The sequence below is a fragment of the Nomascus leucogenys genome, chromosome 13 (genome assembly GCF_006542625.1).
Source record: "Nomascus leucogenys isolate Asia chromosome 13, Asia_NLE_v1, whole genome shotgun sequence".
NCBI lineage: Eukaryota > Metazoa > Chordata > Mammalia > Primates > Hylobatidae > Nomascus > Nomascus leucogenys.
Genome location: NC_044393.1, coordinates 13,232,333 through 13,252,305, shown reverse-complemented (window position 1 = coordinate 13,252,305; position 19,973 = coordinate 13,232,333). Strand labels below are relative to the sequence as shown.

The 19,973-nt window shown below is 53.1% G+C and overlaps 1 protein-coding gene across 1 annotated transcript in view; it reads left to right on the top strand.

Annotated features, from left to right (window-relative positions):
• Window positions 1-16,277, top strand: part of BCAS4 (breast carcinoma amplified sequence 4) — an 84,557-nt gene extending 68,280 nt beyond the window's left edge. Inside the window, exon 5 of the mRNA XM_004093099.2 lies at window positions 15,585-16,277. Coding sequence (XP_004093147.1) covers window positions 15,585-15,707 — 123 coding nt within the window. The 3' untranslated portion in view covers window positions 15,708-16,277. The remainder of the gene's footprint in view (window positions 1-15,584) is intronic.
• Window positions 16,278-19,973: the final 3,696 nt, after the last annotated feature.

Sequence of the window (19,973 nt, the reverse complement as noted above, 5' to 3'; positions counted from 1 at the left end):
CCCATCTCCTCCCCTCCAGCCTCTTTCCCCAGCCTGGCCCCTCATCCCTGCTTCCCTCCCGCTATGTGGCTGCTTCATGTTTGCATCAGGGCCACTAGGCTGTTTGGCTGTTCCTTCATATTTTCTTCTTCTTCTTCTTCTTCTTCTTCTTCTTTCTTCTTTCTTCTTTCTTCTTTCTTCTTTCTTCTTTCTTCTTTCTTCTTTCTTCTTCTTCTTTCTTCTTTCTTCTTTCTTCTTTCTTCTTCTTCTTCTTTTCTTCTTTCTTCTTCTTCTTCTTCTTCTTCTTCTTCCTTTTCTTCTTCTTCTTCTTCCTTTTCTTCTTCTTCTTCTTCTTCTTCTTCTTCCTTTCTTCTTCTTCTTCTTCCTTTTCTTCTTCTTCTTCTCCTTCTTCTTCCTTTTCTTCTTCTTCTTCTCCTTCTCCTTCTCCTTCTTCTTTTCTTCTTCTTTCTTCTTCCACCGCCTCTTCTTCCTCTTCCTTTCTTCTTCTTTCTTCTTCTTCCTTCTTTCTTCTCTCTTCCTTCTTCTTTCTCCTTCTCCTCCTCCTTCTCCTCCTTCTTCTCCTCCTTCTCCTCCTCCTTCTCCTCCTTCTCCTCTTCCTTCTCCTCCTTCTTCTCCTCCTCCCCCTCCCCATCCTTCTCCCCCTCCTCCTCCCTCCTCCTCCTTCCTTCTTCTTCCTCCTTCCTTCTTCTTCCTCTTCTTCCTCTTCTTTTCTTCATACAGGTTCTTGCTCTGTTGCCCATACTGGAGTGGAGTGACATAATCGTGGCTCACTGCAGCCTCCACCTCCCAGACTCAAATGATCCTCCTGCCTCAGCCTCCCAAATAGCTGGGCCCAAAGGCACATGCCACCATGCTTGGCTAATTTATTTTATTTTTTATTTTTACTAGACATGGGAGTCTTGCTATGTTGCCCGGCTGGAGTCTTGAATTCCTGAGCGTAAGCTATCCTCCAGCCTCGGCCTCTCTCTCTCATTTTGCCTCATCCTTTCCTCCTTATCCCTCTAGTTTTCCTTCTCTCTTCCCCACTTCCCCCCCATTTTCCCCTCCTTTCCATCTGTTTCCGCTCTCTGGATCTTGCCCTCTTGTTTTTGGTGCTTGCTGTTTTACGTTTTTCTCAAGCCTTCTTTTGTTTCCCTTTGTGTCTCCTCCTGTCTCTCATGATGTTCATCTCTGTTTCTACTGTGCCATCTCCGTCTCTTGCTCTTTTCCTTTCTCTCCCTCTTAAAAATTATTCCCCAGACCTTGAAAAGCATCCATCCCTTTTCACTCTCAGGGGCCCAGATGGAATAAAATGTCTTCATCAGGCAAGGACAGCGCAGGAGAAGGGTCGCAGGTGCATGTGCAGGCCCGTCGGTGCTGCCGGGGAGAAGGACGGGCCTGGGCTGAGATGCATGGGCACAGCCAGGCCTCCAAGGACACCCTATGTCTGAGGAAAGGGGGAGATTGAGAAGAGGCTGCCAAGGATCCCTGGAGTCCTGGAATGGAGGAGAAGGGGTACAGGGGACAGTCCAGGCCTTGTCTCTGAAGCAGGTCCTTCAGCTGCACCTAGGATGTGCTTCTCCGTAGGGAGAGGGCACAGTTCTAGGGAAGGAATTTCTCCAGGCTGGGCAGGAGTCTGGAGGAGGCATCTGAGCACCTGCTGGTTCCAGGCTGCCTCTCATTTTGCACTCAGGGCTTTTTTTTGAGGCAGAGTCTCACTCTGTCACCCAGGCTGGAGTGCAGTGGCACGATCTCAGCTCACTGCAACCTCTACCTCCAGGGTTCTTGTGCCTCAGCCTCCCGAGTAGCTAGAATTACAGGTGCACGCCACCCCTCCAGGTTAATTTTTGTATTTTTAGTAGAGATGGAGTTTTGCCATGTTGACCAGGCTGGTCTCGAACTCCTGAGCTCAAGTGATCTGCCTGTCTCGGCCTCCCAGAGTGCTGGGATTACAGGCATGAGCCACCATGCCTGGCGAAGGCTTGTTTCTTGAATGGATAACAGCTGTCTGCATCAGGAACTGGGCTCCTCAGAGTAGTATTTGTGCAACCTGACAACATGGTAGGTCAGGTTTGCTTCCCAGAGCTAATTGGTGCCATTTTTTTTTTTTTTTTTTTGAGATGGAGTCTCGCTCTGTCGCCCAGGCTGGAGTGCAGTGGCGCAATCTCGGCTCACTGCAAGCTCCGCCTCCTGGGTTCACGCCATTCTCCTGCCTCAGCCTCTCCGAGTAGCTGGGACTACAGGCGCCCGCCACCACGCTCGGCTAATTTTTTGTATTTTTAGTAGAGACGGGGTTTCACTGTGGTCTTGATCTCCTGACCTTGTGATCCGCCCGCCTCGGCCTCCCAAAGTACTGGGATTACAAGCGTGAGCCACCGCGCCCACCTTTTTTTTTTTTTTTTTTTTGAGATGGAGTCTTACTCTGTCGCCTGGGCTGGAGTAAAGTGGCGCAGTCTTGGCTCACTGCAACCTCTGCCTCCAGGGTTCAAGTGATTCTCCTGCCTCAGCCTCCCCAGTAGCTGGGATTACAGGTGCGTGCCACTATGCCTGGCTATTTTTTGTATTTTTAGTAGAGATGGGGTTTTGCCATGTTGCCCAGTCTGGTCTTGAACTCCTGATCTCAAGTGATAACGCCTGCCTCAGCCTCCTAAAGTGCTGGAATTATATGCATGAGCCATCACACCTGGCCTAGTTGGTGCCATTTTCAATACTTTTTTGTGGAGCCAACCACCCTCCAGGCCGGCCAACAAAACCTTCAAGGATTCTATTGATAATTCAGCATCAAAGTGAGAAATGTATGACTCTGATGTGACAGCAGTTGGTGGCCGGACTGTAGCCATCTGTCGGTATGGGATAAGGGGACTGATCTGGAGGTCGGACACTGACTGCAGGCGTCTGGGCCTAAAGCTGCCTCCCTTGGGGAGGTGGATCTCAGTGTGATAGGGAACCCCTGAACCCAGCGAGGCCACTGGGCACAGCTGTTGGTTTGTTGCCCTGGGCTACGAAGAACTCTTCCATTTGCTGCTCTGTCCTGCGAGTGGGTCAATCCCAGTTCCAGCCAAATCCATCTGCTCATGTGCCCCATCCCCCAAATTCTACCACCGTTCCCACCTCCGCCCTTTGCCCTACGGTGTTTTCTCAGCCAGGAGCGCCAGCACCATGCTGTCCCTTGTTCCGTGCCCAGGGCTCATCCATGGCGCCTTCCTCTAGTCATCCTTTTGACTGAGCACAGGATGAAGAACACCATCCCGAGGGCACACAGATCTCAGGTGACAATTTGAAGTGCCAAGGCAGGGCCCCTTTGTCAAACTTACTAAGAACTTCAAGACAGGGATAGCAGAGCGGTAGCCCATGCCTGAGGCCTGATTGCATGGGTTTGCACATTCCAGAGGCCGGCCCACTCTGTCGTACAAGCATCACACCGGGGAGTGAGTTCCTAAATCCCACTGAGTCTTAGTTTCCATGGCTATAAAATGGGATCACCATTCATATCCCTGCAGAGGATTGTTGTGTGCGATCATCGGGATAGGGTAAGGGGGAGCTGCTATTGTCCTTACTATGGATCATGATTGATTTTTTTTTTTTTTTTTTTTTTAAGACAGACTCTCGCTCTGTCACCCAGGCTGGAGTGCAGTGGTGTGATCTCAGCTCACTACAACCTCCACCTCCTAGGTCCAAGAGATTCTCCTACCTCAGCCTCCTGGGTAGCTGGGACTACAGGTGCACGCCACCACACCTGGCTGATTTTTTTTGTATTTCTAGTAGAGACAGGGTTTCACCATGTTGGCCAGGCTGATCTCTAACTCCTGACCTCAGGTGATCTGCCCACCCCGGCCTCTCAAAGTAGCATTATTGATACCATTTAACAGCAATTGTTATCTGTGTTATTCCCCCAGCACTTTGCATCTGCCGCCTTCTGTGTGCTTTATTTATATTCAAATGACTTTTTGGCCGGGCGCAGTTGCTCATGCCTGTAATTCCAGCACTTTGGGAGGCCAAGGCAAGCAGATCACTTGAGGTCAGGAGTTCAAGACCAGCCTAGCCAACATGGTGAAACCACGTCTCTACTAAAAATACAAAACTAGCCAGGCATGGTGGCGCATGCCTGTAATCCCAGCTACTCCGGAGGCTGAGGCAGCAGAATCACTGGAACTCTGGAGGCGGAGGATGCAGTGAGCTGAGATCGCACCACTGCACTCCAGCCTGGGCGACAGAGCAAGACTCTATCTCAAAATAAATAAATAAAAATAAAGATATACTTGTGTGTCTAAGGTGATGAGACACTTACAGTCAGTGGCCATGTGACAGGAGCAAAGCCCAGGCGCCTTGGTGGTCAAGTAGGATGACTCCGTCACTAAACCATCAATTGAAGGAGGAGGGAATCAGGACTCTAGGACAGAGGGATGGGGAGGGGCAGGAGGAAAGAAGGGACTTGGCCCATGGCCAGCAGAGTTTGTTGGCCAAGTTTGGAGGGACCAGACCCTATCAGGAGCTGGTACCCCACGGAGCCCTGGTTTTGGAGGGTGCCGTGACACCGACTCCTCCGACTGCTGTCCCTGTGTGTGAGCTTGGATTTAGTAGCCAGCAGCTGGCAAGACTTCTGGGGCCACTCCTCTTCTGGTTTCCATGTTAACGCTTTTCCTCCAGCTAAAAGCAGAATCTGTGGGAATCCAGGAACCTTCCAGAGCTGCCCCCTAGGGTCAGCATCACCTTAACAAGATTGCACCAGCTTGTCCCTGCTGCTGGCTCACCCTGCGCACCGGCTGCCAGCTCTAGCAGCCCCAAGCCCTGTACTTCTGTCACTAGGGCCTAGGCAGCCTCCCATGTCCACCAGCTGCTGTGGTCACTGAGCCGGCAGAGGCTGAGGTCAGGGCTGGGCTGGAGTGGGCAGGAGGATTCAGATGGGAAGGGGCCGGTGCCCGCACAAGCTCTGCAAGGCTGTCCAGCCCAACCCCGAGGGCAGGATTGGACATGCAGGGGCTGCCTACAGAGAAATGGGAGGGGTTCTGCTCACAGCTGTCAGAGTGTTCTGGAAGACTTAGGGCCCTGCAGCAGACACAAACATTGCAGGCAGGACAGGCTGAGGTACAGAAAGCCCAGGGCCAGGACATAGCAGGCTCCTTTCCTACTTGTGACCCGGGACCTAGGGGACAGGCCCTGGGGGCGGGCGGTAGTGGGGGCTGCCACCAAGAGCTCAGAAGAGCCCAGTTGAGTCTCTCCTCAGCCTTTGACCAGCTGGGACCCTGGGCACGTGGCCTAGCCCTGTTCTCTCCCAGCCTGCTTTCTCATCTGTACAGTGGGCATAATCACAGGTCCTCACTCACGGCTCTTGTAAGCTCTGGAGGAGACAGTAGGGGAGGGACAGCAGCCACTGGCAGTGGTGGGGGCCCCAGGTCAGCAGTCCCTTACCTGTAGGGCTCAGGATAAGAAGAGGCCTCTCCACCGGCATCCTCTTCAGCCTTACGGAGCCTTGGCCTGGTGTTGTGAGCCCGGAGCCACTGCCAGCTTGGATGTCCATAGGGCTCCACAGGTCCTGCAGGCCAGGCAGGGACAGTGGCAAACCAGACAGCGCGTGTCCTGGCTGATGGGGCAGCTCACTGCACCCTGCGGGAATGTGGGCCCGCGGTGGCCAGATAGCTCGGTTTTTCTAGTGAAATAGACACTCAGTGTTTATTTGAACATCCCAGTTCTTCACTGTTGGCAACGAACTCATTTTTAAATTTGTCTGCAAGCCGGATGCTGACCAAAGGTGCCCTGTTTGTGCTCTCTGAGTGGGCCAGATCAGGTAACCCCTGAGGGTCCTGAGGTTGGAGGGCAGATGCTGAAGGGACATCCTGGTTCCTGACTGAGAGCTCACCCCCAGCCCCACACAGCTCCGGGGATGCCTGTGTGCTGGGACAGTGCAGATGCTGGAGCTGGGCAGGCCGGGGGTCAAACCCCACCTCTGCCAATTCCCAGCTGAGTGGTTATGGCCAAGTGACTCGCTGAGCCTCAGTTTCCCCTTTTGCAAAGTGAGATGGAGGATCCCTGCCTCTCTCAGCCACTGTGAGGATGAATGCTCTGTGAGCCTTCAGGTCCCATCGCGGGCTGGGCACTCTGTAAATGCTCCGTTCTTGGTCACTGAGGTTGAATTAAGAGAGGCTGGGGCTTGGTTTATGGAGTGAGACTGATCTGTTTCTTCTGTTGGCTTTAAAAAAAATTACAGAATTAGAGCAAAGTTGCTATGATAGTACAGAGACTCTCTTTGTACCCCTCGGCCAGCTTCTTCTGTTGTTAACATGTTACTGTGTGCGTTGTCACAGCTAAGGAACCAACACTGACACATTATGAACTCAAGTCCACAGTTGCTTCTGTTTCCCTAAAGTCTTGTTCTGTTCCAGGATCCCATACTACGTTCAGTCATCATGTCTCCCCAGCCTCCTCTGGCCTGTGACAGTTTCTCAGACTTTCCTGTTTTGGTTTGGTTTGGTTTGGTGTTTTTGGTCTTGGGTTTTTGTTGTTGTTGTTGTGTTTGAGAGAGGGTCTCGTTCTGTTGCCCAGGCTGGAGTGCAGTGGCAAGATCATGGCTCACTGCAGACTTGACCTCCAGAGCTCAAGCGATCCTCCCACCTCAGCCCCTCAAGTACCTAGGACTACAGGTGCATGCCACCACGCGCAGCTAATTTTTTTGTTTTTTGGGTTTTGTCTGTAGAGATGGTGTCTCCCTGTGTTGCCCAGGCTGGTCTTGAAACCCTGCGCTCAAGGGATCCTCCTGCCTTGGCCTCCCAAGGTGCTGGGATTGGCCAGGCATGGTGGCTCACTCCTGTAACCCCAGCACTTCGGGAGGCCCACTTTGGGCAGATCACTTGAGGTCAGGAGTTCGAGATCAGCCTGGCCAACATGGTGAAACCCTGTCTCTACTAAAAATACAAAAATTAGCCAGGTATGGTGGCTCACACGTGTAATCCCAGCTACTGGGGAAACTGAGGCATGAGACCCATTTGAACCCAGGAGGCAGAGGTTGCAGCAAGCCAAGATCACGCCACTGCACCCCAGCCTGGATGACAGAGAGAGACTCCATTTCAAAAACAAAAAAACACCCACACAAAGTGATGGGATTACAGGCATGAGCCACCACACCCAGCCTCAGACTTTCCTTGTTTTTGATGACCTTGACAGTTTTAAGAATATCTGGTAGGTATTTTGAACAATACCCTTTAATTAGGGCCTATCTGATGTTGTTCTCATGCTTAGAGCAGGGCTGTGGGTTTGGGGGAGGAAGACCGCAGAGGTAAGGCGCTCTTCACATCATAGCAAGGATACTCAACATGGCTCAGCACTGATGCTGCTGGACGTGGGTCACCTGGCCGAAGTGATGTTTGCCAGGTTTCTCCACTGTGCAGTTTCTTTCCCCACTTTCCATACCCTGCTCTTTGGAAGCAGGTCACTAAGTGCAGCCCTACTCAAGAGAGGAGGGGCATATGCAGACAAACAATTTGGAATTGTTTTGGAATGATTTTGTGATTTGCATCTTCTCCTTGTCTGCTTGCTTTTGCATCTAGCAGTTGTCACTTCTTGGGTGATCCTTTCTTTCTTTCTTTTTTTGAGTCAGGTCTTGCTCTATTGCCCAGCCTATAGTGCAGTGGCACAATCACGGCTCATTGCAGCCTCGACCTCCAGGGCTCAAGCAATCCTCTCACCTTGGCCTCCTGAGTAGCTGGGACTACAGGCATGTGCCACAATGACCAGCTAATGTTTTTGTTTTTATAGAGGTGGGGGTCTCGCTCTATTGCCTAGGCTGGTCTTGAACTCTTAGACTCAAGCGATCCTCCCACCTTGGCCTCCCAAAGGCTAGGATTACAGGCTGCCATGCTCAGCCTGATCCTTTCATTTCATTATCTAAACAACCTGGGCTTGAGTCCTAGCTCAGCGCATTTCCTCTCTGTGTGACTTGGGTGACTCACTATTAACAGAGGGATCATGAGAACAAGAGGATGTGTACATCAGGCTGCACCTGGTGCTTTGAGCAAATAGGTTGGTGTTCCTACTTGTGACAAGAAGTACTAAGGTGGCCGGTTGAGCTGACAGGGCGTCTCAAGGAAGTAGTCAGGGACCCAGGCTTCTCCTGGCTGCTGTTCTGCCATCCGTAGCATGTGGATTTTGTCTTCCTGGTCTCAAGGTAGCTGCAGCACCTCCAGCCTCACAGCCGTGCTCCAGGCAGGACTCAGTGAAGCTGACGGCGTTATCCCCGTTTTGTAGAGGAAGAAAGTGAGGCTGAGGAGGATAAGAAACCCTGCCTTAAAGAGTGCTGTGGGGTTAGAAGTAGTGTCACCTAGTGTGTAGTAGGCATGGTTGTTTTCACAGTAAGATGGGCCTCTCTCAAGCTCCCTGGCACTGGGGGTGCCCAGTGCCCTGGGGGATGGAGGTGGGCCTCTGGCAGCAGGCACCTGAGCTCCTCCACTTGGCCGGCCTGAGGCTTCAGGCTCCCAGGGGCTGGCCCAGGCTCTGGTGGGGCTGTGGGTGGCTGGGGCAGACCCTGGACAACCTCGGATCCCAGCCTGCGAGTAGGGGTACAGTGTGTCCGCCCCTCCTTTTGGGGTGGAGGATGCTGGGCCCAGCAGCCCTGTTGACCTGTGCCTCTTGCCTGTTCTGGGCGAGCCAGGACTGGCTGGGGCTGCAGTGGTCACCCAAGAACAGCCAACCACATAAAAGTCAGGCCCAAGGACAGTCACCGAGGTGGGCCTGGCCCTGCAACTGGCTAGCCATGTCTGATGACCTACTATTCAGTGCTCACTTGGAAGGGAGATATAGGGAAGGGTTTGTTGTTCCTGTTCTATTTGGGAGGACAGATTGAATGCAGAGGCAAACTAAGGGATCAGATCTGGCCTGCCACTGCCTTTTTTTTTTTTTTTTGAGATGGAGCCTTGCTCTGTTGCCCAGGCTGGAGTGCAGTGGCGTGATCTCAGCTCACTGCAACCTCTGCCTCCTGGTATAAGTGATTCTCCTGCCTCAGCCTCCCCGAGTAGCTGGGATTACAGGCACCCGCCACCACACCCAGCTAATTTTTGTATTTTTAGTAGAGATGGGATTTCACCATGTTGGCCAGGCTGGTCTCAAACTCCTGACCTCAGGTGATCCGCCTGCCTCAGCTTCCCAAAGTGCTGGGATTACAGGCATGAGCCATCACACCCAGCCTGCCATTGCTTTTGTAAATAAAGTTTTATTGGCACACAGCCATGCCTTCTGTTTACATATTGTCTATGGCTGCATTTATACTACCTGGGCAGAATTGAGTGGTTGTGACAGAGACTGTGCGGTTTGCAAAGCCTAAAATATTTACTGTCTAGCTCTTTACAGAAAACATTTGCTGACCCTGACCTGAAAACCGTGCAGGGTCAGGGATGTGCGATTAGGGCTTCCCAAGAGGGAGATGCGGGTGGGCCAAGACTGGCGAGGGGCTGCGGAGGGTTTGTAGAAACAGGGCAGCACAGGGCAAATGGAGGCCCTGAGGTGGTGGGCTTGGCTTTAGAGCAGAGCTTGTTCTGACTGGGGGGCTTCAGAAGAGAGGCTGTGAACCCAGCCGGGGCCTGAGGCTTCACCCTGTCACGTGCTGTGACAGCCATTTGGGGTCTTTGTGAGAAACGGAGCTGCTGGGTGTTGCGGATTGCCCGGGGCCAACTCTGAGGCTTCAGCCAGACGCAGCAGGTCACAGGAACCGTGGGGATCACGGGCTGGGGCTCCTCAGCTCAGCCACCTTCAGCCATGAGGGACTGTGGGCCCGGAGCTGCCTAATGGTCTGATTTTCCAAGAGAAACCGGCAGTCTGCTTTTCACGGGAAATCTGATTTTTACATGTTTGCAGTTAATTCCAGTTTTACAAAATCACGAAGCCGACCCAGCACACATGCATTTGGCCTGTGCCCTGCAGGTCTGGGAACTCAGGTGTGCAGGGTGGATGCAGGGAGCTGCGGGGGTGTGGGGAGACTCTGAAAGCAGCCAGGCCCTGCGCCCCAGCACTCCGTGTGGCAGAGGCGGGCCTTGGGCTGGGGGTAGGCTGCGGAGGAGCTCACAGCCGTGTCAGGTTTCTGTGTCTTGACCTATCCTATCCCAGAGCAGAGAACATTCCTGCCTACAGCCTGGGAGCGGGGGTGGGGAGCCAGATTCCAAAGGGTTGGACGCACCTCCTGGACCCCAGTGGGGACTCATTCCCAGCCGGAGGGTGGGGGTGGGAGGTGGAGAGCTCTGAAGTCTTCTCTGAGATTTTCAAGGGTGAAAACCCTAGGGTTTGAGTTTGCTGCTCCATCCTCAAGGAGCCCTAGAGGGCGATGGGCAAGGGGCTGGTCTTGGGGCTGGACAGGCCCCAGTGGACCCCAGCTCCAGTGCTCCCTCCCTCCTGGGACCTCTGAGACATAGCGACTCCTCCCTTGCAGGCTGCCATGAGAATCCAAGAGAGAATGGGTGTGAAAGTGGTTTCCGTGGCATGCGGGTGTGCCGGTGAGGGGGTCTGCCTCTGGGGCGTGGTCTTGTCCACCCGCCAGGGCGTCTGCAGCCTGACAGCCCTGCGGGCATCTGGTTGTTTTCAGCCTCACACACCAGCCCTTACCTGCTGATTCAGGCGGCTGGTTTCAAAGCACTTGCTGCCACCCCTGGGGGTTTATTATTTATTTCAGGCAGGACTCTTAGTTACAAGCAACCCTGGTCAGTGTGGCTTAAAGAAAGAAGATAATTTTGAGGCTCATGAACAGGAAAAGCCCCAGGGTAACTCCAGCCTTCAGCAAAATAGGGTTCACGTGCTCAAAGTGATATTGGCAAGACTCTGTCTTGCCGCGTCTTCTAACTCTGCATCCCTCTGTGCAGGGTTCATTCTCAGGCGGGCCCCTGGCGGGGTGGCAGGAGCAGCCTATCGCCTGAACTCCCAGGAGCCTCTGGGGAGAGCATCCCTGTCCCAGTAGCAAGAATCGCAGTGGCCCTGTCACATGTTTACTCCTGGACTTATCTCTGTGGGTGGAGGGTGAGCTGCTCACATGGGCTAGGCCCGCTCTTGGCCCCAGCCTGAGCTGTGGAGGAGGTGGGGAGCTGCTCAGATGGGGAGTTGGGCACAAGGGGATCCCTTAGAAAAATCAAGATGCAGCCGGGTGTGGTGGCTCATGCCTGTAATCCCAACACTTTGGGAGGCCAAGACGGACAGATCACTTGAGGTCAGGAGTTCAAGACCAGCCTGGCCAACATGGTGAAACCCCATCTCTACAAAAATACAAAAAAATTAGCTGGGTGTGGTGGCAGGTGCCTTTAGTAATCCCAGCTACTTGGGAGGCTGAGGCAGGAGACTTGCTTGAACCTGGAAGGCGGAGGCTTCAGTGAGCCAAGATTGCACCATTGCACCATTGCATTCCAGCCTGGGCAACAGAGCGAGACTTTGTCTCAAAAAAAAAAAAAAAAAAAAAAATAGAGGGGCCTGGCATGGTGGCTCACGCCTGTAATCCCAGCACTTTGAGAGGCTGAGGTGGGTGGATCACGAGGTCAGGAAATTGAGACCATCCTGGCTAACAGTGAAACCCCATCTCTACTGAAAATACAAAAAAATTAGCTGGGCGTGGTGGCGGGCGCCTGTAGTCCCAGCTGCTCTGGAGGCTGAGGCGGGAGAATGGCGTGAACCCAGGAGGCAGAGCTTGCAGTGAGCCGAGATCGCGCCACTGCACTCTAGCCTGGGCAACAGAGCGAGACTCCATCTCAAAAAAAAAAGAAAAAAGAAAAAAATCAAGATGCTATCACCCCAAGGGGAAGTGGACAGACAGGCTGAAACAGCGCCCACCAATGCCCACCACTCTCCAAGACTGTGTTTTGGTCTGAAGAGGAAACACCTGAGCTTCCTGGCTCATGCCCCTCTGCCCCTGCCTGACTGACTTCAGCCCAGTTCTCCAAAGAGCTGTGGGTTACTCACCCACATGTCTCCAGTGTGTCGTCCAAGGTGTCAGGCTTGGGCCTGAGTGGATGTGGAGCGGCACTAGCCTCTGCAGCCTTTTGTCTGGTCTTCCAGGCCAGTGGCCCCCCTGAAAAAGGAAAGCACGCTTGTTCTCCGGGGAGCCCCTGGGGGCTCCTAGTGATTGACTTCCTTTCTGAGTGCACAGGAAGCAGCTGTTCAATAATCCATTGTGACGTTTGGCCAGACACCGACAGAGCTTGTCTCCCTGCGACCCCCTTGTCTGAATGCAGGGACGACCTTTCCCCTCTGTGACCAGGAAGGATGCGATTGTTGGGAGTTTCTTGCATTAGTTCTCTCCAGGCCTAAAGACACGATCACATCTAGAGCTGCCAGTGGCCTCTCACCACTCCCTCTCCTTGGCTTCTTCATAATGATATTGATTTTTCCTCCATTTTTAGAATCCATCTCCTTGAGGGAGGAGACAGAAACTCCATCCCTCTTCATAGAACCATTTCGAAAAGAACAGGGGGTTGGGATGAGGCCCAGCTGGCCTAGGAGAGGCCGCCTGGCAGGGCCAGACACTGGTTCTGGCCTGGCCTGCTCACCCTGACCCTTGCCTGGGTCCTCAGGACCAGGAGAAGAAGGGCCATGTCTTTTCAGATCACAGAACACTCTTTGGCCCCTAGTCATGTGTCAGGATGAGAGGGGCGGGCTTTGAACTCCCATGATTCACTTGAATGTTGCATTTTCTAGATACTATGACAGCCAGTTCTCAGGCCATCATTAAAAAGAAAGAAGGTGAAATTCCACACCTGTGGGTTACCCACCAGCCACAGCCCTCTGGCTGGAGATGTATCTTGTGGCCCAGCTCCTGTTTGTGTTCTGATTGCAGTGCCATCAGGGGGACGTGTGTCCACTGACCCACAGAGGCAGGGGCAGCTAGGGAACGTGCTAGGAGAAGAGGGGCAGGTGGGAATAGACCTCGTCTCCTGAGTCATCCCCTGAGCAGGCTGAGCCAAGAGTGGCTGACTGAGGATTGGCTGGGCAGAACGTTCCATTCGCCGTGTGTGAGGTTCACCCTTGGCCGGGTGCGTCACTTGTCCTGGTTTTCCAGATGTGGAGGTGGTGACGCAGGCTGGTATGAGGTCCCTAGATGTCAGCGCATGTTTTACCTTATTTAAGATCCTTTGATGGTTCCCTTCTGCAACAGGCTCAGTGTGGTGTGGTGGTAAGTCAAGGCCCTGGAGTCCAGACGTGATTACCTGGCCACTCTCACTTTTGGGGGACAGATGAAACAGCCTCCTGCTGTCTCCACTGTCGCCCCTAGAGTGTATTCTCTCTCCTGCTCTTCCTGAAGCGCAGACCTCATCATACAGCCTCCCGCTTACGAGCTGCAAAGGCCCCCAGTGCTCATGGGATCAAGGTCATAGCTTGGCTTGCAAGATCCCAAGTGGACCCCAGCCCTTTGTCTGGCTTCCTCCCTGTCTACATGCTGATCCCCGCAGCCCCCACACTCCACCCACTCAGCACAGGCTGTTCCCTCGGCCTGGAACACCGGCTCTTGGTACCTCCATACCTCCGTTCTCCTGACTCCTGGCCAGTTGCTGCTGAGGCTATGAAGGTCCTAGACAGCTCAGCCCCCGGAAACTCCCCCGACCCTCTAGGATGAGCTGAGGCCCCATCTGGGTTCCCCAGGCCTTTGTGCCTGTCCTGCCATTAGCCCGCATCATAGGGTGGCATTGTTTCTCCTGGTTTATTTGTGTCCCCACTAAGTGCCATGCCCCATGAAGGCTGAGATGGTTGTCTTGTTCACAGCTGTGTCCTCAGTGCACAGGACAGGGCTGGCCTGGTGCACTGTGAGTTGGTGGCTGGTGGACAGATGCTTGGAGGATGTGTGACTTGGGGCAGAGCACCTCCTGAGTCTTGATCTCCCCCTCTGCACTGGGGTCATGGTGTCAAGTGCAGGGGGAGGGGAGGGAAGGGGAGCAGGCAGCATGGGGAGGGGCCTGCAGAGGTGTCTGGCAGTGGGGGAGCTGTCATTGGCCACATTCTGGAGCCCACATCCCTGTACTGACACCCAGCTTTTAGCTGTAGCCAGAACTGGGTCTCAGCCAGAGTGGGCAGGGGTGGCCAGGAGACGAGGCAGTGCAGGGAGTTGGGGGACAGGGTTGGGGGTGGTGAGAAGGTCCCCTCCCTCTGTCCGCCTTGACCCTGCATCCTTGCACATCTCCACCGGCTCCAACCAGGAGCAGCAGCCCAGGAGCCTTCTCCTTCCTCTGGTGCAGGCCATGGTCCTTGCAGCCTGGACTCTGCATGAGAATCACCTGGGAGCTGTGAAATGTCCCACACCCAGGCCACGCCCCCGACTAGTGACATCCGACTCCCTGGGGTGGGCCCTGGGCATCAGTATTTCATAAAACTCCCAGGAGGTTCCAGCGCATGGCCAAGTTTGACAGCCATCATTCCAGGTGGTTCTTGGTGACCTGGTTTTTCCTGGAGATGCTCAGCAGCCTGCAGGAGCCCACCAGCCAGAGCACAGTGAGCGGCCCGATGGGAAATCTCCCCTTCTCCGCCTCCCTCCACAAAAATCCTCACCAGAAACGAGGAAGCACTTCTTAAAATGGTTTTGTTTTTTGAAAGAGTAGCACATGCATATGGCAGGAACTCCAGGCAGCACAGATGGGTACACAGTGGAAAAAAAATCAGTCCTGGCCGGGCGCGGTGGCTCACGCCTGTCATCCTAGCACTTTGGGAGGCCGAGGTGGGCGAGTCACTGGAGGCCAGGAATTTGAGACTAGCCTGACCAACATGGCGAAACCTCATCTCTACTAAAAAAAAAACAAAAAAACAAAAAAATTAGCCAGGCGTGGTGGCGCACGCCTATAATCCTGGCTAACTCGGGAGACTGAGGCAGGAGAATCGCTTGAACCCAGGAGGTGAATGTTGCAGTGAGCCAAGATGGCACCACTGTACTCCAGGCTGGGTGACAGAGCGAGACTCCATCTCAAAAGAAAAAAATCAGTCATGCCACCAACCACAGCCACCGTACCCAGGCTCTGGGATGGCCCTGCAGAGCTGTCACGTGTCGGTATAGGTCGCTTTGTCACATGTCTACCCTTCTCACCTTGCTTTCTTAGTCCTTCTCTGCCAGAACGTATTGATCTGCCTGGCTTTTTTTTTTTTTCCCTGAGACATTGTCTCACTCTGTTTTCCAGGTGGAGTGCAGTGGCATAATCCCGGCTCACTGCACCCTCCGCCTCCTGGGTTCAAGTGATTCTCCTGCCTCCGCCTCCCAAGTAGCTGGGATTACAGGTGCACACTACCATGCCCGGCTAATTTCTGTATTTTTAGTAGAGACGGGCTTTGACTGTGTTGGCCAGGCTGGCCTCAAACTCCTGACCTCAAGTGATCCGCCTGCCTTGGCCTCCCAAAGTGCTGGGATTACAGTCATGAGCCACTGCGCCTGGGCTGCCTGGCTCTTCTTGATACCTACAGAGTATTCCGTTGTGGAGAGGGCCTGCCATGGATGCCTTGGTCCCTTTGGGTGGCCAGCTTTGGCTGTCACAGGCAGTGCTGTCAGAGGAGCTCAGCGTCTTTGGTCATATGTGCGAGTCCTGCAGGATGAACTTGTAGACCGGGAATTCCTGGGTCATGGAACGAGTGGACCCAAATCGCTGATAGAGCACCATTTCTTATCATTCCAGAAGTCACCTGCACCGGTGCCCATGACGTACGAGCTGCCCACACTGTATAGGACGGAGGACTATTTTCCTGCGGACGCCGGGGGGGCACAGCACCACCCCCGCACCTGCCCTCGGCCTTTGTGAGCTTTGTGGTCTTCCCATCAGGAAGGCTGGAAAGTGACATTGCGTACATGCTGCAGCTTGAGGGTTTTTTCTTTGTATTGCTGTTTATTTTATATTTTAAAAATATTTTTTAAAATGTCGAGATGGGGTCTCACTATGTTGTCCAGACTGATCTCAAACTCCTGGGCTCAAGTGATCCACCCGCCTTGGCCTTCCAAAGTGGCAGGATTACGGGCAGGAGCCTCCGTGCCCAGCCTGCTGCCATTTTCAAATTTCCACCCTGCCTCATGTGAGGCCACAGGGTTTGGAGAAGCAGTTGGAACCCACGTGTGGAGATGCCTCCCACGTCGGCCTGCCTGGGGTTCTACAGGGGTTGAAGGGCCAGGCAGGCCTGGCCGGGGCTGATGGACAGTGGGGACTTTCCTTCTCTCCATGATGGCTTTGCAGGGGCTCCATGGTCCTTCTCTCTGTGATGGGTTTTTGCACGGGGTGCGCTCTGCCACTGTGGGTGGGTGGATGCTGGTTCTGTTGCCCCCAGACCTCGGTGCCCACAGTCTTGAGGATCCTTCCAATAAAGGTGTCAAGAGTTCAGCCCTGGTCTGGTGTGAGAATGATGGGGAGTGATAGTTTCCTTTTCACCTGTGCAGCATTTTCTAGAAGGTTCCTCCTGTGCCTCACCTGCCAGGGCCTGATCCTGGGCATCTGTTGATGAGGCTCCAGCTGAGGGAGGGGAGAGTCCCGGCCTTTGGATTCCCAGCAAGAATGCAGAGGTCATTAGGACCCCCAGGGTCTTCAAAGGCTTGTTTACCCACATTTCTTCCCATGCAGATGAGTTTCCTGCTATTGTCCTAACACTCCGGATTTCTCACCGTGGCTTCAACCTGCAGTGGGTATTTCTGGAATTCCTCGAAGAGCCAAGAACACACAGATAATTCCCCTATGCACATACAGGACTGAACTGTAGACCTGTATTAGAATTTCAAGATAATCTGCCTGGGCAAGGTGACTCATGCCTGTAATCCCAGCACCTTGGGAGGCTGAGGCAGGAGGGTGGCTTATGCACAGGGGGTTCAAGACTGCAGTGAGCCGTGATTGTTCTACTGCACCCTAGCATGTACAACAGAGCAAGACCCTGTCCCCCACACTCCAAAAAAGTTTTTCAAGGAAGCCTAAAATAATGAACCTGGCAAGATAGAGTAGAGGCCAGGTGCAGCGGCTCATGCCTGTGATCCCAGCACTTTGGGAGGCCGAGGTGGGCAGATCGCTTAAGCCCAGGAGTTTGAGACCAGCCTGGGCAACATAATGAGACCATATCTCTACCAAAAATACAAAAATTAGCTGGGCGCGCTGGTGCACATCTGTGGTCCCAGCTACTGGGAGGCTGAGGTGGGAGGATTGCTTGAGCCTGGGAGGTTGAGGCTGCAGTGAGCCATGATTATGCCACTGCACTCTAGCCTGGGTAACCGAGCGAGATCTTGGCTAAAAATGTTTTTAAAAATTAAAAACAGAAAAGCAAGGAAATAGTTTAGGACAATTTTTGGAATTCAAAGATATAGGTAGACCCCTTGTTTCTGGAAAAGTCAGCATTTTTCTTTTCTTCTTTTTTTTTTTTGAGATGGAGTCTCACTCTGTCACCCAGGCTGTAGTGCAGTGGCACAATCTTGGCTCACTGCAACCTCCGCCTCCCGAGTTCAAGCTACTTTCCTGCCTCAGCCTCCCAGGGAGCTGGGATTAAAGGAACACACCACCACGCCCGGCTAATTTTTGTGTTTTTAGTAGAGATGGGGTTTCGTTGTGTTGGCCAGGCTGGTCTCGAACTCCTGACCTCAGGTGAGCATCCTACTTTGGCCTCCCAAGGTGCTGGGATTACAGGTGTGAGCCACCGTGCCCGGCCAGCATTTTTTTATTGAGGTAACTTTTACAATTTTTTTTTCTTTAAGTGAGACACCTGTCACCCAGCCTGGAGTGCAGTGGTGTGATCATGGCTCCCTGAAACCTCAAACTCCTGGGCTCAAGTGATCCTCCTGCCTCAGCCTCCCAAGTAGCTGGGACCACAAACGTGCACCACCATGCCTGGCAACTTTTCAAATTTGTTTTATTTTTTGTAGAGACAGGATCTCCCTATGTTGTTCAGGCTGGTCTTGAACTTCTGGGCTCAGGGGACCCTCTTGTTTCGGCCTCCCAAAATGTAGTGTTGGCACAAACTTTTATTGAAGTATAATTTACATTACAGAAAGGGGTGCCTAAGTGGTTCACTAAATTTTTCACAAACTGAATGTATCTATTTAAGCCTCACCAGACTGAGCAACCAACATTATCAGCACTGAGCAGCCCCCTCATGCCCCCTTCTGGTCCATGCCCACCCCCACCCCAGGCTGACAGCATACTGACATCTAACCATATGGACTGGAGTTTCTTGTTTCTGTGCTCTGTATAAAGAGAGGACGCACAGGATGTGTACCTACAGTGTGTCATCTCTTGTCTCTGGCCTCACTGGCTTGATGTTACCTTGGGAGGTGTCACTGTTGCTGTGTCAGTGTAGATCATTTTCATGGCTGTGTTGTATTGGCTGGGACCTTTTTTATCGAAGGGAGCTTGGACACTCTGCATGCCCCAGTGTGCTCAGGAAGAGCACGCACTGGATGGAAAGTTGGCTGGGTGCGGTGGCTCACGCCTGTAATCCCAGCACTTTGGGAGGCCAAGGTGGGCAGATCACTTGAGGTCAGGAATTCGAGACCAGCCTGGCCAACATAGTGAAACCTCATCTCTACTAAAAATACAAAAATTAGCCAGGTGCTCTGGCGCACCCCTGTAATCCCACCTACTCGGGAGGCTGAGGCAGGAGAATCCCTTGAATCTGGGAGGTGGAGGTTGCAGCAAGCCAAGATCGTGCCACTGCACTCCAGCCTGGGCAACAGAGCGAGACCCTATCTCAAAAAAGAAGAGAAAGGAGAAAGCTAATGTTAATTTTTTAGACAAGTAGTTGAGGACACTCATTTCCAGAAGGGTGAGTATCTGCTGAGTGTTGGGCACTCCCAGGCTTCTTTCTCCTCCCAGCGCCTGAAATAGGGGCCAGGGAGAGTTGGAGGGAAATCCCATGTGATTAAGCCACAGCAGTGTTGAGTGTCCTAAAGCAGAGACCCACAGGCCCCGCGCTAGGAGCATGGCCCTGAGGTTAGCCTGTCTGGCGGCACTGTGCACTCCCACGCCTCTTAGCTGTGTGAGCCGGGCTTTTCACTTGCTCTCTCTCAGTCCAGCCGCCCCTGCGGTAAGACATGAGGATGGCTCTGGCCTGATGGGTTGTGGTGAGGGCGACACGAGGTGAGCTGTGTCCATGCTGGGCACACTGGTGAGGGGCTCTCGGTAATGGGAGGCTGCTGTTGCAGGGCCCGGGCTGTGATGGGGAAAGGGTTGATTGTCCTGCGTTTCTCAGTTGACCAGCAGCATCCGAGGGCCTGAACAGCGAGTGACTCAGGGACTGACTTTACATGTCAGAGTTAGAAGTCATGGGAGAGTGAAGGCTGCTCTCTCTGGGTTTCCCTGTCCCGTTAGGAGGGGTGAGGTTGCACAGGGAAATCTATGGGGAAAAGGTGACAAGTGAATTGGAAGTAGCTATTCCAAAGTTCCTGGGATTTGCACTCCAAACAATGAGCTTTAAGGGACACTTGGAAACACCTGGGGAGAAGGAAGGCCAGGACACTGCGCCTTGCCACCAACCCCCAACCTCAGTCCTCTGAGCGGCTCCACTGTCCTTGTGCCAGGTGACTTCATGTGCGTCCTCATTAAAGCAAAGTGCCTGACATTTCCATTGTCCAGTCAATGATGTCCCCAATTGCTGACTACTGATGGCCTCTAACCCTTTGGTAAGGGTAACTGCAGCCTAGGAAAAGGTGATCTGATCTTTTTCTTTTTTCTTTTTTAAACAGAGATGGGGTTTTGCTATGTTGTCCAGGCTAGTCTCAACCTCCTGGCCTCAAGTGATCCTCCTACCTTGGCCACCCAAACTATTGGGATTATAGTCGTGAGCCACCGAGGCCTGCCAGTCTTTTTCTTTTGTGGCCGATGTTGGACAGGGACACCAGTAGAAAGGTCACTGCAGATTTTTTCCCAAGAGCAAGGCTCTTCGGTCAACCCCCTTTCCCACTTTCCCAGTGGATGTGAACTTCATGCTCACCAAAGCAAGAGGTTTCAAGATAGCAGCCCATGGGGTTGTATCTGATTGGCAGAAATGTGTGTTTGCCCTGAATTGTTTTAAGATGTTTTCATGTTGTGACAATTGGGTAAACT